The 18692-nt window shown below is 35.3% G+C and overlaps 1 protein-coding gene across 1 annotated transcript in view; it reads left to right on the top strand.

The window, feature by feature from the left end:
• Positions 1–18692, top strand: part of LOC104163392 (probable G-protein coupled receptor 125) — a 183532-nt gene that overhangs the window by 146526 nt on the left and 18314 nt on the right. The window contains exon 15 of the mRNA XM_009702393.1: positions 4933–5078. Within this exon, the coding sequence (XP_009700695.1) occupies positions 4933–5078 (146 nt within the window). The remainder of the gene's footprint in view (positions 1–4932; positions 5079–18692) is intronic.

Below are 18692 nucleotides of genomic sequence, written 5' to 3'. Positions count from 1 at the left end.
GAATTAATGCTATGGAAATGGACCCATTTTCTGTGATAGATAGCTGGAAGAACCTTCATATCCCCTTGAAGGCAAAGTAATTACACAAAAAAAATGTGTTTTCAGAGATGGTAAGTTATTCCTTTTTATCTAGATTCTAAAAATCTAAAACTCTCTTTTAAACCTGCATACCTCTTTCAGAGAGGATTTTTATAGACACTCACTTCCGTATGTGCTATGCAGTCTTTATGATTTATAAAGAAAACTGATGTTAGAGTGCTGGTCTGGAAGAGTTGATTGCTTCTTCGCAGATTTCCTATGTGAATGAGGTTATATCTAGAGACTGTTTAGATTACTCATTAATCTAACTCTGGGTGTCACAAAATGGTGCCTGTTGTAGAATCCAGAGTCTTGAGTTTATAGCAAATTTTTCGTGCAAGGCAAAAGTTGTGTTAGGAACGGCAGAATGGGATTACTCGGAGCCAGTACACTACCCAGAAAGGTGCTTGAGTCAGGCAGTGGATGATGTAGTCAGCCCCTTCCATCTCCCAGAGTTAGGGTTTCAGATTACTTTCCTTCAAAGGGCAGAAGGAGGCTTATTCCTTTCATGTAAGGAATAAGATGGAAGGGGACACAACTGTAGCTGGATCACTCCCCATGCGTGGGAGGCATTGATTCTATAACCTCAGTCTGAAAGATTTCAGTCTCATGGCCCCTGCTTTCCAGGAGAGCATGATAGACCTGAGGCTATGGATGCTAGGGGATGAAATTGTCAATTCAACATGTTGAAGCATGAAGAACAGGCTTAGGGGCACAAGATTCAGAGGATAGAAAAGTTAGGGAGTGAGACAGAATCGTAATTTTTGTCCTAGTGACCAGTCACTGAGTGGCATGATAACTTCAATCATATCTCCTAGAACTTCCTATATGGTTTATCAAATAAAAGCTTCCGCGTAAAATTTGGCAAGGCTCAGATCTTCCTTCTCCCTGATGAGTGTCATATGTGAAGCTGCTTGTGAATTCTTTTCTGTAGGGCAGTAAATCTTCAGCAAGAAAGGCAAAGCCTGTTCCATACTTGCCAGTAGCTTAGAAGTTAGAATACTACCCTTGGAAGTCCAAAATCTGGATTTGAATCCTGTTAAACTAAGGAGGTCCTAGAGCTACATGCCACATCTTGGGTAGGAGCTGTAGATACAAAAATATTATAGAAAGAGGAGGAAAATAGCAGGTTTTTTTCTCCTTTGGCTGTATTTTTTTGGAAAGAATAGGTGTAAAATTAATGTACTGTGATCAAGTTTGCCAGTTAGGGTGTCTCAAGCAAAGAATGCTATTTAAGAGCTCTTGAGTGGCCTTTGGTAAGAAAGGTGCTGCATTGTTCAGCTCTGCTGAGACAGGAACAGAGCTAGTCATATGCATAAGCAAGACTTTAGGTGGCTGGAAAATTTACTAGCAGCAACCTATGATGGCTAAAGACTTTGCATGCTGTGGAGTTAGATGTGCATGCTGAAGAATGTCCTTCCTGGTTTCAGGTACCTGATTTGTGGGTCTCAACTTCTTACTCTAAGTCTTCTACCTGTGAAGGGAGCACGGGGTTGTTCTAAGGATAAATGTTTTAAGGTCATGAAATATTCACATCCAGTGGTGTTACAGACTGCAGAGAAATTCCTGAATCCCTTGATCTCACTGAAAAGAATCACTTTCAGTGCAGGATTAATAGTTTAATCGGAATGTCAGTGCATACTCATATTCTCCTTTAAATAGAACTGGCTGAAGAAGGATGATCTTATCTGAAATATGATTAAAATTGAAAAAAAAATAAATGAAATTAAAAACTAGGGGAAAACAAAGAAATTTGTGCGCAAGTTAAAGCTGATCAAGAGAGCTTTTTGTGCCAAAATGCTTTGCATAAATGTGTATTCTGGTCATTACCATGGTAACTGCATGGTGTGGAACTTGTGTTACCTCTACGGTACTGAAATTTATTGAAGGAGCATATACAGACAGCATCTTCTTACTGTAGAAAAGAGTAATCTTCTATTCAGTAGACTTGCGCTTATTCCCAAAGATAAGAGTTCTAAGAATATAGGGTGTGGAAAACATGAGTCCAAGGAAAGAAGAAAATTTTCACCATATAACTGCAGTTATTAAGTAGCTTTAAGTGCAATGCTGTCTTCAATGCCTTCTTTCTGTACCTCTTTCTGTACCTGTCAGTGGAAAACCTTCTTACAAATAAGGGTCATCACTTTAATATATTCAATCATAATCCTTTGTCCTGTGTGGAAAACTTCACCCTTCCCACACAATTTTAGGTGAAATACAAAAGTTCTACTTATGGTGAAAATAGTTTTAAGTGGACACTTGGGTATTTAATTTGTATCTATTTATTGGCCTCTTAAGCTTTACAGAGGCACAAATCCAGTAACAAATTTGTAACCTGGACCTTTGGTGCATAAACCTAAGATTTACATTTGCTAACAGAGTTAAGTGGGAGTTTACTGAACAAAACTATCTTTGTCCTGCTCCCCTTTCTGTTGAGCCTTGTCTTCCCCATCCATTTCATGAGCTGTTATCTTGTGTATTTCTAGTATAGGGCTCAGATGTCTTCCTAGCTTAAGAGAGCTAGAAAGAGGTGGTCCCACTGCAGGGGACAAAAGAGTGTGCAGCCACAGCCCCTAAGTGCAACAGTGAGAAAAATGCATCTCCATGGCATGACTGATGTGTGTGGAGATATGGGGAAGGAAGAGGCAGAGAGCAAAGCCCACCACTTTGAAACTGAATTTTTAAGATGAGGTGTGACAAGCAGTTCTTTACTAGTAGTGGATGGGTAAGTAAGAGCAAAAACTCTAGTCCAGAAAGCATATTTTGTGATGAGAAGTGAGAAACAAAATCATGACCACACAGAGAAAAGGGTACCCTTTCCTTTGGAATTAGTATAACAGCTCAGCTCACCCTTCCAAATTCCACATTTTTGTTGTGTCGTATATGTTTTATTTCCAGATTGTCACTGTTGTCCTTCAAATCTGTCAGTCATGAGGAGGTCCTGTATCATGAGGATATATCCTCTTTTCCTTTAAGCAAGAAATGCAAATGGATTTTTTTTTTTGAGAGAGAGAGAAAGAGGCATATTATTAAAGAGTTAGTACAGAAGATGATAACATTTCTGTCTCTTGTCCATGTTTGTTCAATTTGTCCATATATCAGAAGGAACTAAGTTGCTGAAATATGAGCACACTGTAAAAGAAACAGTAAGGTGTGGCATAGCAATGATGTTTTCAGTTCAGTTGCCTCCTTGAAACTTCAGTAAAATTGTTTTATTGTACTATTTTTAGGAATCTCATTCACTTAAGTGGCTGATCATTTCTGTATACATGGTCATATATGTTGTCAAAATTTCACATGTAGGTGCCTTCTCACATGGAATTCATCCCTGCTGCTCATACTCTTGTGGACTCTTTGGCATACTTGTGTAGAATTACAGAACATAGAGTAGCAGTGCTATGCTGAAATGAGAAAGGGGTTATGAACCAAATCTTGACTTTTTCCAGTTCTTTCTCATGGCTCCCACCTCTTTTCTCCCCCTTTCTCCTCCCTCTCTTCTCCCTTCTGCCTTATTCCTTCACTCCCCCTCACAGCTCATAGTTGTATTCACTGTGTCCCTACAGAAATGCTGCAAGCTTTGTATGAACTAAGTCCCAACAATACTAGTCACTGAACTGGCAATGTCTGCCAGCCGATGGTACAAAGTTGTCTCATTCTCTTATTTCTGCTTCTTTTACCTCAAGCGACAACAGCTATGAAAGCTTTATACTCCCTTGTCTAATGTGTCAGACAAGTTCCAGAGAAAATTACAAAGGATTTTCTGTTGATGATATTTGCTGCTGTCTTCAAGTTTTGTGCTATATTACTAAATATAAACAAAATTCATGGATTTTTTTTTTTCTTTACCCATCAATTATTTTGTTTTAAGTTGAGCAAAAATGAACACTGGTTCAAATAAATCATTATAATAGATTTGTGTTAGCTTTATTCAGCAATTCTCTGTATTTCTTAAACATTTATGTGCTTTCCAATTATAACAATATTTTACTTGTCACTGCAAAATGTCAGGTTATTGCTTCAAAGGTAACCTCATTTTATATAATCAGATGGAGACTTAGGTGATATAATAAAGCATTGGAGATTGGATAAAATTCCAATTACTGTTTCCATAGTAATGAATAACAATTACTAACATAACACAGATGTTAGTATTTTAGAGGTGTTTTACATTATTTTACTTTCAATGATAAATAGACCAGTTTCTTGGAGACAAAGTGATTGTAACACTATTGAGAGTTAGTATTTCCTTTTAAGGGAGGATGCCAAGACCTGTCATTTAATTTTAAAAATTATATGGCCAAGTTTATAAGTTCCATAAAATATGTCTGAAAATAATCTGAATCTAGACAAATAGCACTGATCTCATTACTAGAAGTCAACCTTAGCTATATGCAGCTGAGAGTGAACTACAGCAGGATATTCCTGAAAAATGAAAGGAAATAGTAGCATAATAGCAAGTGAAAATGCTGACACCTCATTAATTTTTAAATTGCATTGTCATGATAAGCTAATAAAGCTTGCAACACAAACTACACTTCACATCATTTTAAATCCAGGTAAAAAAAGTTGTCATTAATCAGGTACTTAGAAAACAAATGTCTTTACAGTCTTGGTTTCATAACATAGCATCTGGTATCACAGATATTATCTATAATAGATTAAATAACATATTCCATCTGCTTTTTAAAAGTGTTTCGCCTTGTTAGAAATAACCAGAGAGAAAGAAAAAATTGATGCACTTACAAATTCAGTTAAAAAATCTGTGTGCTTGTACTCTTATGCAGTAAGATTCTTCTAAAAGTCTTGTTTTACTGATCCATTTACTGACTTGTTTAACTGTCCGCTGTTTTTTAGGTTGGCATAGTACTACATTATTCTACACTTTCTACTATGCTATGGATTGGAGTAACTGCCAGGAATATTTATAAGCAAGTCACAAAAAAACCTCAACCATGCCAAAACAGTGACCAGCCTTCTTATCCAAAGCAACCACTACTCAGGTATGGAATATTAGCTATACTTTTTTTTTTTTTTATGTATTCCTAAAACATATAAATTTTAAACAAACTCTCACTTTCATTTCTGTATGCTTTGCTTTTTACAGACTATAAATAGGATCCATAAAGAACTGAGTCACTTAGATGTATAGAAAAATCTGAGTATTTATTGTATGCTAATAGTTAACTCTACTTAGGAGATGGAAACATGCAGAACTGGTATTGGCTAGGTTCAGAGACCTTTATCTGAACAGGAACAATTCAAATGTTTCTGTGGGTTTCTTATGGAGGAAAAAAAAACTGGCTTGCTTCTGGGTTAAGGCATTATTTAATCATCAGAAACTACACTATAATGACTCTCTCTTTACCCTTACCTGTTCTGCTGTAAATCTTGCCTACACTTGTATTGATTGCCTAGTAACCTGATAGCAACCTTCCTCATTCCACATCAGAGATCTAATGCTATTACAGGAACGACTGAAAGTCTGGACTCCCTATCAGCTTTCTAGATGGAGCAGACTGACTAACGTGTTTCTGACAGCATAGCAGGTGTAATGCAGTAAGAATTTTAACCAGACATCTATGAGATGCTGAAACTTCAAGCGAAAATAGTCAGTCTGCATAGGAAAAAAAAAAACAACTTACCACAAACTAGAATTTCCAACCAAAGGCATGAGAAGATGGATTCATCTTTTTTGACTTTAGCTATCAAAAAGTTAGGTATTAGATGAAGTTATCTAGAATCCCTGTATAGATTTTGGAGGGAGACTGAGACAGAGGGGAACTTCCAGAGAACAATTCCTCCCATCCGTCTTGGATGTTTGTGTGAGGACAGGATGAATTGTCTTATGGAGATGCCTCTGTTTCCCCACAGATCATGGAAAAACCTGAAGGGTTAATTTAGACTAAAGACCTCAATCTTATAGTGAAGGACAGGATATATAAATTCTACCTTTTATGGCTTTGCTGTGAAAAATCCAGATTAGTATATTCTTTTAGACACACTTAGCGTATTTTATTTTGAACACATAATGTTTATTAAATAGCATTTATAGATGGCTGTGTGAGGTTGTCACAACTTGTTAAAAGTCTATAGGAAGATGAATTCTGTTTTGCTGTCTGATTCTGGTGAGTGAAATCTTTATTAACATGATTAGTTTTCTGCTTTTTAAAACATTTTCTTTCTAGAGATGAAATTTATTAAAGTTAACATAAAATTTGTATAGTGAAGAGGAGACATGCTGAACATTAGATTTGTTAGCAAGAGGATCTACCTTCACTGACACTTCCTGACTTTGCTAATCCATGCTTTACTATACCATTCTTCACAGATGATAATTTCACTCTTTTGGTTACTAGCTTATGGCAAAATGAATAATTGCCAATTTTATAATGCTGCAGTGTGGCTATTAAGGTAGAAAATCGTTACAAGTTACATAGACCCAGCATAGTGTATGCTCTTCAAATTCAAATCTTGTTTGAGTTGGAAAACAATAGACAGTCAGGTTACAGAAAAGATTACTCTAATTAGAATCTTTGTTGTACCAGTAATGCTGAGGTTCTCAGGCAGTGGAAATAAATAGTAGATATTTTAAGTTTAGTAATAGAAATTATAAACCTCCTTTTAGCTGTAGGAGAACATGAGTATAATTGTTTAATAGCTCAGTAAAATGATTCTAAGTTATTTTTCTCACTCAGAGCACCATACATGCTAGAGACACAGGCACTGAAATGTCTAATATGGTTTCAAAATGGTCAGTACTAGATTCAAAGTAGTAAGGATCAATTTCTTTTCATGTAGAAAATGGGCATAGTATATGGACAATTAAAAATCACTTTAAGCAAGAAAATGCCGAACTCATAATTAGTAATTGTTGTTCTTTTAGAATGATAATCATAATTTCTATGGGTGTTTTAATAAAATTAAAATCAGAATGTTTCTATATCATAATATTTACATAAAATCCATTTAAGACACTTGTATTTCAGTGTAGTCATTTATAAGAAATGTTTTAGCTAGACAGTGTTCTTGTATCTGTAAGCTGATGCCAGCCTTTTACATATTGTGCCTCAGGTATCTAAGGCGTAACATGGCAGTTTGTCCAGGTCTGCGTTTGGGTCAGGGAGTATCAATTTTTGTCTCCATTCGACACTAGTAGATAGCTAAACAATATAAAGTTTGTTCAAACGGAGATTGAGTTAAGCGTTTTTTTATATGTCAGGATTATCGGAGCTAGGAAGTATATAATGCAGTCTGCAAGACACTTTTAAACAAGAGGTAGTTTGTCAGTAATCCCTGTCCATAGACCTAGTTTGACTTGTGTTCAGGTTTTGCTGAACACGAATATATGAATGTGTTTGGCAAGAACTGTACACTTCGCTGATCTCTTTTGGTCTTTTCTGGTAATGGATGCACATGACAGACTGGGTTTCCAGATCGCATATGAGTGTTTTTGTATTCCTTGTATATGCACTTGCTATATGAGACATAAGGATATCTTTTGTGAGTCAGTAAGTGGGGACTACTGCCAAAAATCAATACGTAAATCTATGACATGGAATTTACCAAGAAATGATAAAAATTCTCTCACCACATTTTTTTTCAAGGAGCTTGATCCACTCTAAAATGTAGCTGAAATAGGGAAAATAAATACCAAAATATCTAAAAGGAGACCTTACCTGTTAGTAGGAAAGGACATTTACTTGTAACAGTTGCTTCAGTTTCTCTGCCTGCTATTTGCCTATTCCTTTGCAGAAGTAAGACAAATGAGGTACACTTGATCTTTTCCTCCTAGTTTTCCTTGAGCTGTGGCAAGATGTATGCTATTATGTAAAATCGTGGTGCTCTGTTAGTTTTCTCTGTTCTAGATACCATGATCAAACATGAAATCTTTTTGTAGTGTAATTTTACTGACACTTGTTCTGCATGGCAATATGATTTTGAATACTGCCTCTTTTTATACACTAATCATATGTTATACAATACATTACATATGTTATACATTACACACTATATATATTATACATTATATATATTATCTGTTACTTATAGAGTTAAAGCTCTCGGGGCCTATCACTTTGATTACTAGAACCAACTGTAACAGTTCTGGTATTTTTCACTAAATGTGCCTCGATGCTAATGAGGTGGATCAAATTAATGCATTATTGAATTTTGTGTATTGAAATCTTGAACCCTAGCACTTCAACAAATAATGAAGTTACTTCCTGTAAAATACGCTCTCTGGTATTCTTAATAGAAATAAATAATTCTATCTGTTCATCCTCTGTGGACATTTGTTAAACCTGGTAGAGTTTGGCTTCTGACTCATCTGAAGTCAGATTTTGCTGGCACAGACAAAGGGGCATGCAAGATTCAGCTGTTACTTGCAATGTACAAAACTTCTCATCAGCTCAAGCTGAGGCACAGATAGTATTAGTTTTTGTACCTGATAAGTGCATGCATTTTTCATGTGATGCTCTGTGCACATACAGATGAGACAGGAGTACAGACCAAGCAAAAAATATTTCTGAAAGATATTCTGTTAAAATCATTCATTCCCAGAAAGGCTGAAAAAAATTAGACTACTATCATTTTTAATAAGACAACTACTGAGCACAATTACACTATAAACTTTTAAAATAAATAAATAAGCTGCTAGCTGGGCCATAGATTGGTGTTAAAGAGACAGATAATTAAGTTACCTTTTATGTCGGGCTCAGGTACAAATATGTCCCCTAATTTCCTCCACCCTCTTTTATTCAATGAACATCTTGCAAGGTAACTAATATGGCAAACTTCACATTACAGAGAGTCCAATATCCTATACCTGTCATGAAAAAAATGTCAACGTGCATAAATAAGATTGCAGAACCAACTGCAAAGTGGATAACAGGTGATGTCACGGTCTCAGCTGAACTTCATCTTGTTTATTATGTAACGTATCTTGATAAGCTTTTTAAAAGGTTCTTAGTGAAGTTGAATGGCTTCTAGGAAAAGTACCTTATGCCAGTGCCTTAGAAAAATTTTATATCTAGCTGTAGTAGCAATTTAGGAACGGATTGTGTGCCCTTCCCTTTGTATTCAGAGTACTAGGCTTAGTACTATGGCTATTAAAAATTAACGTAGAGAATTTTGGGAAGATCATAACTCAGCAAATTAAATCAGTTTTCAACAGCATGCTCAGAGCACCTACAGTCAATACCGCTGCCTTCAATTCCATTCTCTTAAGGTTTTCAACCTTAAATAATTTTAAAACTTAAGAATCATTTTTAGGATGAGAAAGCTGTTGGCATATTTCATATATTTTGAAATATCTTAACTGTTTTATAGAAATTGTCCTTTAACTTGCACATAGAGCGGACCTAGAAATAGTAGGTAAGAACTGAATTGGTTCAGTTGAACTGTAATATCTGCTAATGGATGTGTATGTGCATATATGTGTTTGTGTGTATCTACTATTCTATATGAGTTTGTATATGGGCAAGTTTCTGTACATCATCCATACACTTCCAGAGTACTGAGTGATGTCTTGGAAGCAGCAACAACTATGTTTCTGGTGTAGCAATGACTAACAACCTACACCCTGATCACATGGATGTGCAAGATGCGATAGTGCTCCACTTGCATCCTCCCCCTCTCCCATGAATGTGGCAGCAACTCTTCACAGTCATTCCCTGGCTCGTTATTTCTCTCAGCTACCTAAACGTTAGTGAGTAGTATCCAGCTAAACAGTAGCTAAATATCTTTGTGACACTGAATTATGTTCAATTCTTTCACAGCAAAAAGGAGAAACCATGCTAAAGTTTCAAATCCAGGAAAACCCTCTCCTTTGGTTTGTGTCAACTAATCCTGTGATCAACCTCTTGCCTTGCAGTCAGGAGATTTTACAGCCTTGCATGATACCACAGAAGTCATGCTATCTGCTTAGTGCTTTGCTCACATTGTTAACCCTGCTTGTCTCAGGATAAACATTTAGATGCTTGATCTGAATTCTAACAAGGTGGAAACCAGCTCATGGGCACAAATGCATCTACTGCTATGTACTGCTGCATTTGCCTGACTGCAGGTCCCAGGAGAGTCTGGCTGGAGTGTTGTGTCTTCCCTCACAAACTGATGATGTGGCAATTTTTACTGAATAAGCTACCAATACAGCAGGCTATTTCCTGAATTGAGTTGCACACAACAATATTCATGATGTCATTGAAAATTGGCACATGAAATTATTGTACCATAGTGAAGGTACTAAAAACACTGCAGTTTATAAAGACTAAAGACTTCTTATATTTAGGTTTTTTAAAGAATGATTATGTTCTTTACCAGAGAAAAACCCTAGAATAAAAAGAACTAATAGTTTCTAATATTCCTGAGGTGGAAAAGGTCTTCAGAAAATGATATTTGTTACTCTCAGGGTCAAGAAAATTTCCCCTATCAGTTATGATGAGTTGGCTATAAGTTATTACAGCATGATAGCAGTGTAATGCCAGATCAAAATTTGACCATGATAACAAATTCTCTATTAAAAGTCAAGTTTGCCAAATATGTCATGTAATTTTCTTGGCCATTTTCTTTTCTGGATTTTGAGTGTGAATCGTATGAAGAGACTTAATTTACGTTCTGACGGACAGAGACGTTACTTGTCCCCTTGACACCAGCAGCTCTGAAATGCAGTTAAGCTCTAGTGCATTTTTCATTAGCACTGGCTCTCATGAATTCATGTCTTCTGGTATCAAACAATGATTGAGAGAGAAGGAGAGAAAGAGGTCAGATGAAAAGCATCCGTTACAGTCCATTGTTGTTTTCTTTATGGCATGCCCTTAAATATTAAATCCTCTGATCTTGATCCGTGGAAGCCCATTTGTCCTTCCCCCAGTGAACATACAAACCTCCTCCATGAAGTTTAAATTTAGGCCTGATTATCCCAAGATATTATCTGTCTTTTCCTTAACAACTCTTTATAATTTGTATATGTTGAAATAAATGGGAAATGCCATAAGGCAGAATTCTCGGAAGCCCTGAGGAGATAGCTGTAGTTCAGTCTTTACTATTAGAATAGACACAGTTCTGTCATTGAAGAATAAGTGAAAGTGATGTCTCTCTGCGAGTAAGGTTTTCACCAGTTGGATGAACCATGATGCAGTAAACCAACAGTGTCACTGAAAATCTGCTATACCATGCTCAAGGAAGTTGACTATAATTTAAATACTCAATTGCATCCTCTGCTTAGAGGACAGAATATTTTTATGTGGGTAAGGTCAGTCATCAGGAAGGTTAACTAATGTCCCTGACATTATCATCAACAATTCTTATTTTAGTTATTGGAAGTTAAGACTAGAAAATTGTCTTTTCCAATGTATTTGTTTAGATCACTTTCAAATTGTGCTGTAATTAGTTTGATTCATTATTGAACAATGGAAGTTTTTGCAATCCTCATGTATTCGCAAGGCTGCTTATAGCCTCAATACCGTAAGTTCCTAAAAAGAACATAGTTTCTAACAGCTGCTTTCATACATATTATCTGCAAATCACTGTTCCCATGTTTCTTGTTTCGATATTTGTCATATTTCCCAGGAAGGAGAACAGCCATATTGCTGAAATATCATTTTTAAGATTTTTGCATCTGGTAAAAATTGAATGTAAAAGAAGCCATGTTTTGCTTCCAGCTATTGTTTTAGTTTTATTCACCAAAATAAGGCTTATATTCAACATGAAAATAAACTGGTATCTTATTATATTGGATATTAAAATAATCTAAGGATAAAAGCTATTTCAGTTTTAGTTTAGTTTAATTATATAGCTAATCTTTTGAACAATTCTGTATTCTGAAGACAATTTTAATAACTCTGACATTCAAAGATGACACAACGCAACTGATGATACAACAGTACCATCAGAAATGCTGATCTTATCAGTCAGACTGTGCTGTGTCTTATCAGCCCACCACTTTAGGCAAGTTCTCAAGAAAACTGGAAAAAAAAAATCAAAACAAAACAAAAAAAATTTTAATGCTTTGGACCTTAGCCAGAATGACAAGAAAGATTCTGCCACCTGAGGTATAAAATACAGAGACAGAAAAAAGAGAAGCCTAAGAACAAAACAGGCACTTTAAGTCTGTTCATCATGAATGAGGTGGAAAGAGAGTATTGCAGAACCTAAAGGTGCTTGGAACTTGGTTTGATACTTTAGGGACATATTGATATTACAGGCTATTTGACATGATCACTTGTAAAAGGCTTGATGTATGGTCAGATGGACTCATGGATTATAGCCAGAGCCATTTTATTGCTGGCTAGCAATGTAACTGAAAGATCTGCTGTGGAAAGGGGTATGAAATGGTGACAAAGGAAACATTTTCATGAGTTCGCCTTATTTGACTTCAGCCTGAAGCTAAATGCATTTCCATCATATGGAGGAAAATTATCTTAGGTCAGAGAAAATGTTTTGAATTAAACATTGAATTAATTTCTCCATACAAGAACATTTTCAGTAAAAACAGAATATTAAAATCTTAGGGAGATTAATAGCAGCAATATATTGTGAGTGGTACCCTAAGAAAGCTGTTGCACTTTGCATAGGCCATGTAAATATTCACTGCAGATGGCATTCGATTGCCAGTGTATGGTGTCATAGTGTGAAGGTATTTTCCTGCCTACTCTGAGTCAAACAGAAGTGATTAGAACTTTGGTTCTCCATCTTCAAGATGAGTGACTAAATTATTGTGTTATTAAGAGCAAGACAGTAACAAAGCCATCTGCTTTACTTTTAATTTCACTTCATCTGGCTTGTGAATCAAGACTCAAACTAGAAGTATTTCAAAAGTTTGTTCTCATTTCCTACTTGGCAAAATTTTTCTTCAAATCTGACCTGAATGCACTATCAAATGCTTTAAGTGAATGACACCTGGAACAGAGGTTCCTCCTCGATTTGATCTTATTTCAAGAACCTGTTACACTCAAAGTAGAAAAAGGATTTTTCTAAGGTACAGGCAAGATACACGATGTTGACACTTTCCAGAGTAGAAATTCAATACTACCAAACCTTTAAGAGATGTTTTGGTAAAAGGTGAAGTTTTATCCTCTTTGTTTAAAGAACAGTGTCTGAGCTCCTTAGTATAGATGGAAAGACATCGTTTATGGTTATTGCAAAAGAAATGTATGTTGACTTATTACTTGTAAACAGGCTATTAAACAGCATAGCAAGTCACATATCAAGACCCATTCAACTGAAAGTCTCCTCAGTTCTAAAGCTATTGACAAACATAGGCAAAAAAGAAAACGAGAACATCTGAGTGATACCTGCTCATTTAATGAGGGAATGATGGTCTTGGGACTTACCAATTTTAACAACATGAGTTATGGCATTTGCAAGCTTGCAAAGTTGTGAGCTTCAGGGAGACTTATAATGATTCCTATGATATTTTCAGGCTGTAACTGCGCCACGCTGATCTGCAGAACTGTATTAGGTTGAATTTTCAGCTGCTTTTATCATGAGTTCACATCTAGGTATTTCCTGGAAATTCAGAATTCTTGTCACACTATTCCTTGCCTCAACACTTTCTAGAATTCAAGCTAGTCATATACATAATTGTAGAGGATAAGTTAGAGTGTAGGGTAAGCTTGATAAAATGCTCCATGCTTTGATATGCTGCTCCAGGCAAAATGTAAAATGCTGATTGGAAATTTTGCAAGTTCTAAAAATCCTTGAAGATAATATATTCAAACTCCAGTGGGGCCTTTGTAGAAAACTTTATCAGATTTGAAAGAGCTAAATATTTTCTCAGATGATTCTCTGGTGTCATATAGATTAAACTTGATTATGCAAAAAAGCTGCAAAGAGAAACGCATAAGATAATTTCAAACATGTCTATTGTCATAGTATGGACGAAGAACTAAGCATTCCCATCTGCACAGTTACAGAAAAGCCTATCTGAATTTTAATTGTGGATGATTGTACTCATTTATTATTAAGAAAATTTTAAAATGAAGCATTTGTTTTATTTAAATAAAGCCAGAGTCACATTAGATACAAATTCTTTATTATTAAAATTGTTATGTGAGATAGATGGAACTTAAAGCTTGTTACAGGACACCTCTCTTTTGAGTGGGTGTCCATAAACATCCAGCATAACTGTAATGATAGTAGTGATGTTGGAAGAAAACATAAGACATGAAAACTTGTGAAGTAGTGCAGACTGATAAACTGCAGTGTCACAGAAACTAGAACACTGCAGTCAACCAACTAGTGTAATATAGAATTTTTCAATAGTCTGTAATAATTGCAGTACAGTACAATCACTATGCATTTAAATTATAGCATGACATAAGTCTTATTAGCTTTACCTATGCATTGCCACTATTCCATAAAGTAATTTTGGCTTAAAGTTATTGTTAGATTCCAAGAGCAAATGCTAAACAATAAAAAGTTCATGGTTTATCTTAAAATAAACTAGCAATAAAACACAAATACATCTTTTTATGCACATATAAAGTTGATAAATGTTTTTAACAATGATAGTTTTAAATGCATAATTCTAACATTTCAGAATATTTTTCTTTATTAACAAATGGAAAAATTCAAGGAAATGAAAATATATTCCTTGGACAAACAAGACTGGTGAAATCTACAGATATGCATATTACATTAAATATGCTGGAGGATATTTAACTGTAACTGTTGTAAATTCAGCTTCAGACCTGACTTATTCTATGCATACTTCCTGCCAAATATGTGTGATAATCTCTTGGTTTATACCTATTTGGAAGGAGGACTTAAAAGTCTTGGCAGGAAAAGTTTCATTAGGTTAATTCACTTGGGTTTGAGTTAAGAGACCACAGAAAAATACACATATACCTCCATTGATCTCCTTGACCTTGTACATCCTAAATTGTTGAAGCCAATTACTAGAAATGTCCATGATTCTTTTCAACTTACTCTTCATTGAAAACCCCAAATGAGAAGACATTAGAAAGAAAGCATCCTCCCGGGGTATGACTGAGTATTTTTAATTTGATTTTCAAAATGTTATAAAAGTAGACCAGTTTAGAACTTTGAGCAGGCTTTGGACCAATTTTAGTCATCCTTCAACTGCTAAGGCTATTAAGTAATGAAGTAGTTTTCAGGAGCAAGGTGCATAAGTTGTAGGGTGAAAAGCAGCTCATTGTTCAAAGCTACATCTCCTACAGCAATGCTGAATAATCCAGCAACATTTTCTGGATCAATTACTTCAAAATTATCTACTGTGGAGTTCCTGCAATTGTTCATAAATGATAGCAGAGGGAAGACAGATCCTATCTGTAGAATAGGTCTTGTACATACACAGTATTTTTCTCTGCTGTTTTTACTTAACAAGTTAAACTTTGTATTTTTCCATGGGAAAAATTACAATTCCAGTACAGCGGAGGTATTCAGAATTTGCATTCTGAATTTCCTGACTATCGATCTTCTGATTTTTTGACCTTATAAAGTGCTATGAGTATATGTTGTGTTTTACAGAGGCAGTTGAACAATTGCCTGTGCAGAATAGCATACGTTGTAAATGAGAGAACCTCAGTGGAATGATTGAAAGTACAGAAACTGAGAAGTAGAGGAGTTCAAGAGGTACATCAGGAGATGAAATTCTGACTTAGAATAAAATAGAGAATCAGTGTGAAAATGACACAAAAATGTTTCCAAAGAAAGCTTTAAAAAAAACTAAGCTAAGGATGAGTCTTGAAACAAAATGCAGGCCAACAGAAAGAGAGAGAACTGTAGAAAGTCTCAAAGAGATCAAACAGACTGTAACACAGGAAAGCAGAAGTCATGAGGACATCTGAGATGGTGATAATATTAATAAAGGAAATGGAAAGGGAAAAACACTGGCCTGTGGCAAGGTAAGAGACAAGCAAACTCAAGTTAGCTAAAAAAGGTATCGTGTATTTTAAAAGTCCATATCTATACTTATCTATCTTCTGTAATTTCTGTTCAAACCCTATTGCTGATATTTCTTAATGGGACAGTAAATCACTTCTCTGTTGGCAAGACACACTCCTTGAGAGGTTCCACAGTTGAAAGGGTGGGAAAGGAAAAGGAGAGTATCTGTGCAGTACCATCAGAAAAATCATGATATTTCATATTATGTTTAGAGCTTGCCTTTCTGGACTCATGTGATTTTGTTTGAAACCCTCATCCTAAACTTTTTAAAGAAAGCTTCTAAGTCCTTATTTGCAATGACAGTCATAAGTGTGAAGAAAGAAGGAATACCTGAACTCAAATCACTTGAAAGTTGCAGACCTTCACTGCTAGTTATGAGTGTTAATAACAACATTGATAAGATGTTTCAATTGTATTAATAATAAAATTCTCTGAAATTATTGAAGACAGGACAATAAATAATAAGCTTAAGTTGCAATAAAGGGTATATAAGTTGATATTAGAAAAAGATTTTAAAATATGAGAATAGTTGACAATTAAAACAGGTTACCTGGGAGGCTATGGAAACTGTCATAAGCAATTTGTTAACACAGATGAGATGAAGCCAAGCCAGTCATGATAGATGTTTAATGTGACCCTGCCTCAGAGCTTTTGAGTGGACTAGATGACCTCTTGTTGTTCATTCCCACCCTACAATTCTGTTATTCTTAAAACAAGCATTTTTCCTAATAGTATTCTCATTTTTCAAACCTTTGTTTACCACTGAATTCCTACAGCCTTGTTGGTCTCGTAAGAAACTCTTGTGTTTTATAATGCAAGCAAATTCTGACAGAAGAGACTTTGAAACTAATGTGTTCCAAATATGTCTTCAGTGTTTGGAAATGTTATGAGTCTTGTAGAAACTGGCTGCTGATCCTCCAGGTATTTTTATTCAGGTACCATGTTACTATAAAAAACATAACAAAAAATTAGGCCAGCTTCTGCTCTGAAACATCCACACCCACAACGGATTTTTAGTGAATCACTGGGAGTTACACATATTTAATCACAGGAAAATTTTGGTTCATAGATGGAAATTATTGCTTATTGCTACTTACAAATAAAATTCAGTAAATTCCCTGGAATTTTAATGATACAGATTAGAAGAATTTAAATGCGTAACATTTTATATACTTTAGCAAAATAGAATGTCCAGATTAAACTTTATGCCTATATTGATTGAGTACTCACTCAGATAAAGGGGTGAGGCAATTATTATTGGATCACACTTGGTACTCAGGGAATCATTCGAGATTTTAACAGTTTATCTGAAAGTGAACATTGGCTTAGGTTTTCTAGGAAAGAAGAGCTGAGCCTACGAGATACTTGACTTATTTATCTATTGATTGTGCGAGATACCTTGTTACTGTTTCATCTATTGATTAGGAGGTAGGAGAACTATGATTACTAAAGATCATATGTGTTTGCTTCTCAATATTTATGAGCAATGCCAAGAAATTGGAGATTTCAGAGATTTACCTTCAAATATTCTATGCAGTTTTTGTGTAAATTGGATGAAATGTAAGAAGTAGTTCCCTGTTCCAGCATGCCTTGACTGGTAGCTATGCTTATTACAAGTAGTCACGTCAGTAGACATAGGTAATTCACCAAGAACATTATCCATAAATATATGCTTATAAATCTCTGAGCAGATAACAATTTCTTCAGATATATTTATGGCTTTAGTTTATCTTCCAGTCTTTTACTTTTGCAATCATTGGTTTTATAGGTTGATTATGGAGGGTCCCTGAATTTGTGGGTTTTGCTAATTATATGAGTCATGAGCGGTCAGTTGTAGGATCTTGCTGCTTCTTCATATTAGATGAGTTTACAGACATCTCCGGAAAAAAGTACCTATACAGGCAGAGTTCATCTCCAAGAAATATTTATACATACCACTTTGGAATTTGATTTCAGGGATTACTGATGTCAGTAAAACTCATTCCCATGAATCAAAAAGATAAGGAACAGGAATCATGGGCAAATTACTACCACTGTTATTTTCAGAATAGCTACCCCATGCTAGCTATAATTCATATGTAAGGCATTTTGGACTATTTAATGTGGTATATCATACTCTTGTTATTGTCTCATATAAGAATGATATTAAACTTGTCTACTCATATAGACTCTTAGTCTTCCATTAGCAATATTGAAGAAGCAATCAACTAGCTATATTCCCTCTTCATGCATTTAAGAGAGTGTTTTCCAACACTTCTTTCTGAGGTTCTGTCATTGCCAAATCTGATAACAATTATCGTATCTAGCAAAGCTAGGCAGCCTTTTGACCTAGAAAGCTGAGCAACAAGATGCTCTTATAGTTCTGTGAAGATGGCAATGACTGCTGTTCATTCCTTTTCAGATGTCCTTTTTCCGCATTACTAACACAGTAACATTCCGGAAATGACATGTCATTTCTATCTTTTAATTAGTATTTCTAAATTATTATCTATAAAGATAACTCTTCTCTATCTCTGCTTGTCCTTTTCTTTCAAAGTTTCATGATCACTTCTGGCTGAGTGCTCCAAGAAACCCTGTGATTTTTTAGAAACTTACCCTTTCACCTTTTTGTATATGATGGAAAAGCTTTGGTTTTGCTTCTGGTTAAAATCTGGGATAGGGATCACCCAAAATAGATTTCTGTGTGTATCAGTTTTTAAACAACAGGAAAA

Source organism: Cariama cristata, unplaced genomic scaffold (genome assembly GCF_000690535.1).
Source record: "Cariama cristata isolate BGI_N322 unplaced genomic scaffold, ASM69053v1 scaffold4546, whole genome shotgun sequence".
NCBI lineage: Eukaryota > Metazoa > Chordata > Aves > Cariamiformes > Cariamidae > Cariama > Cariama cristata.
The sequence above is the reverse complement of the archived record's forward strand: the minus strand, read 5'-3'. Positions and strand labels throughout refer to the sequence as shown.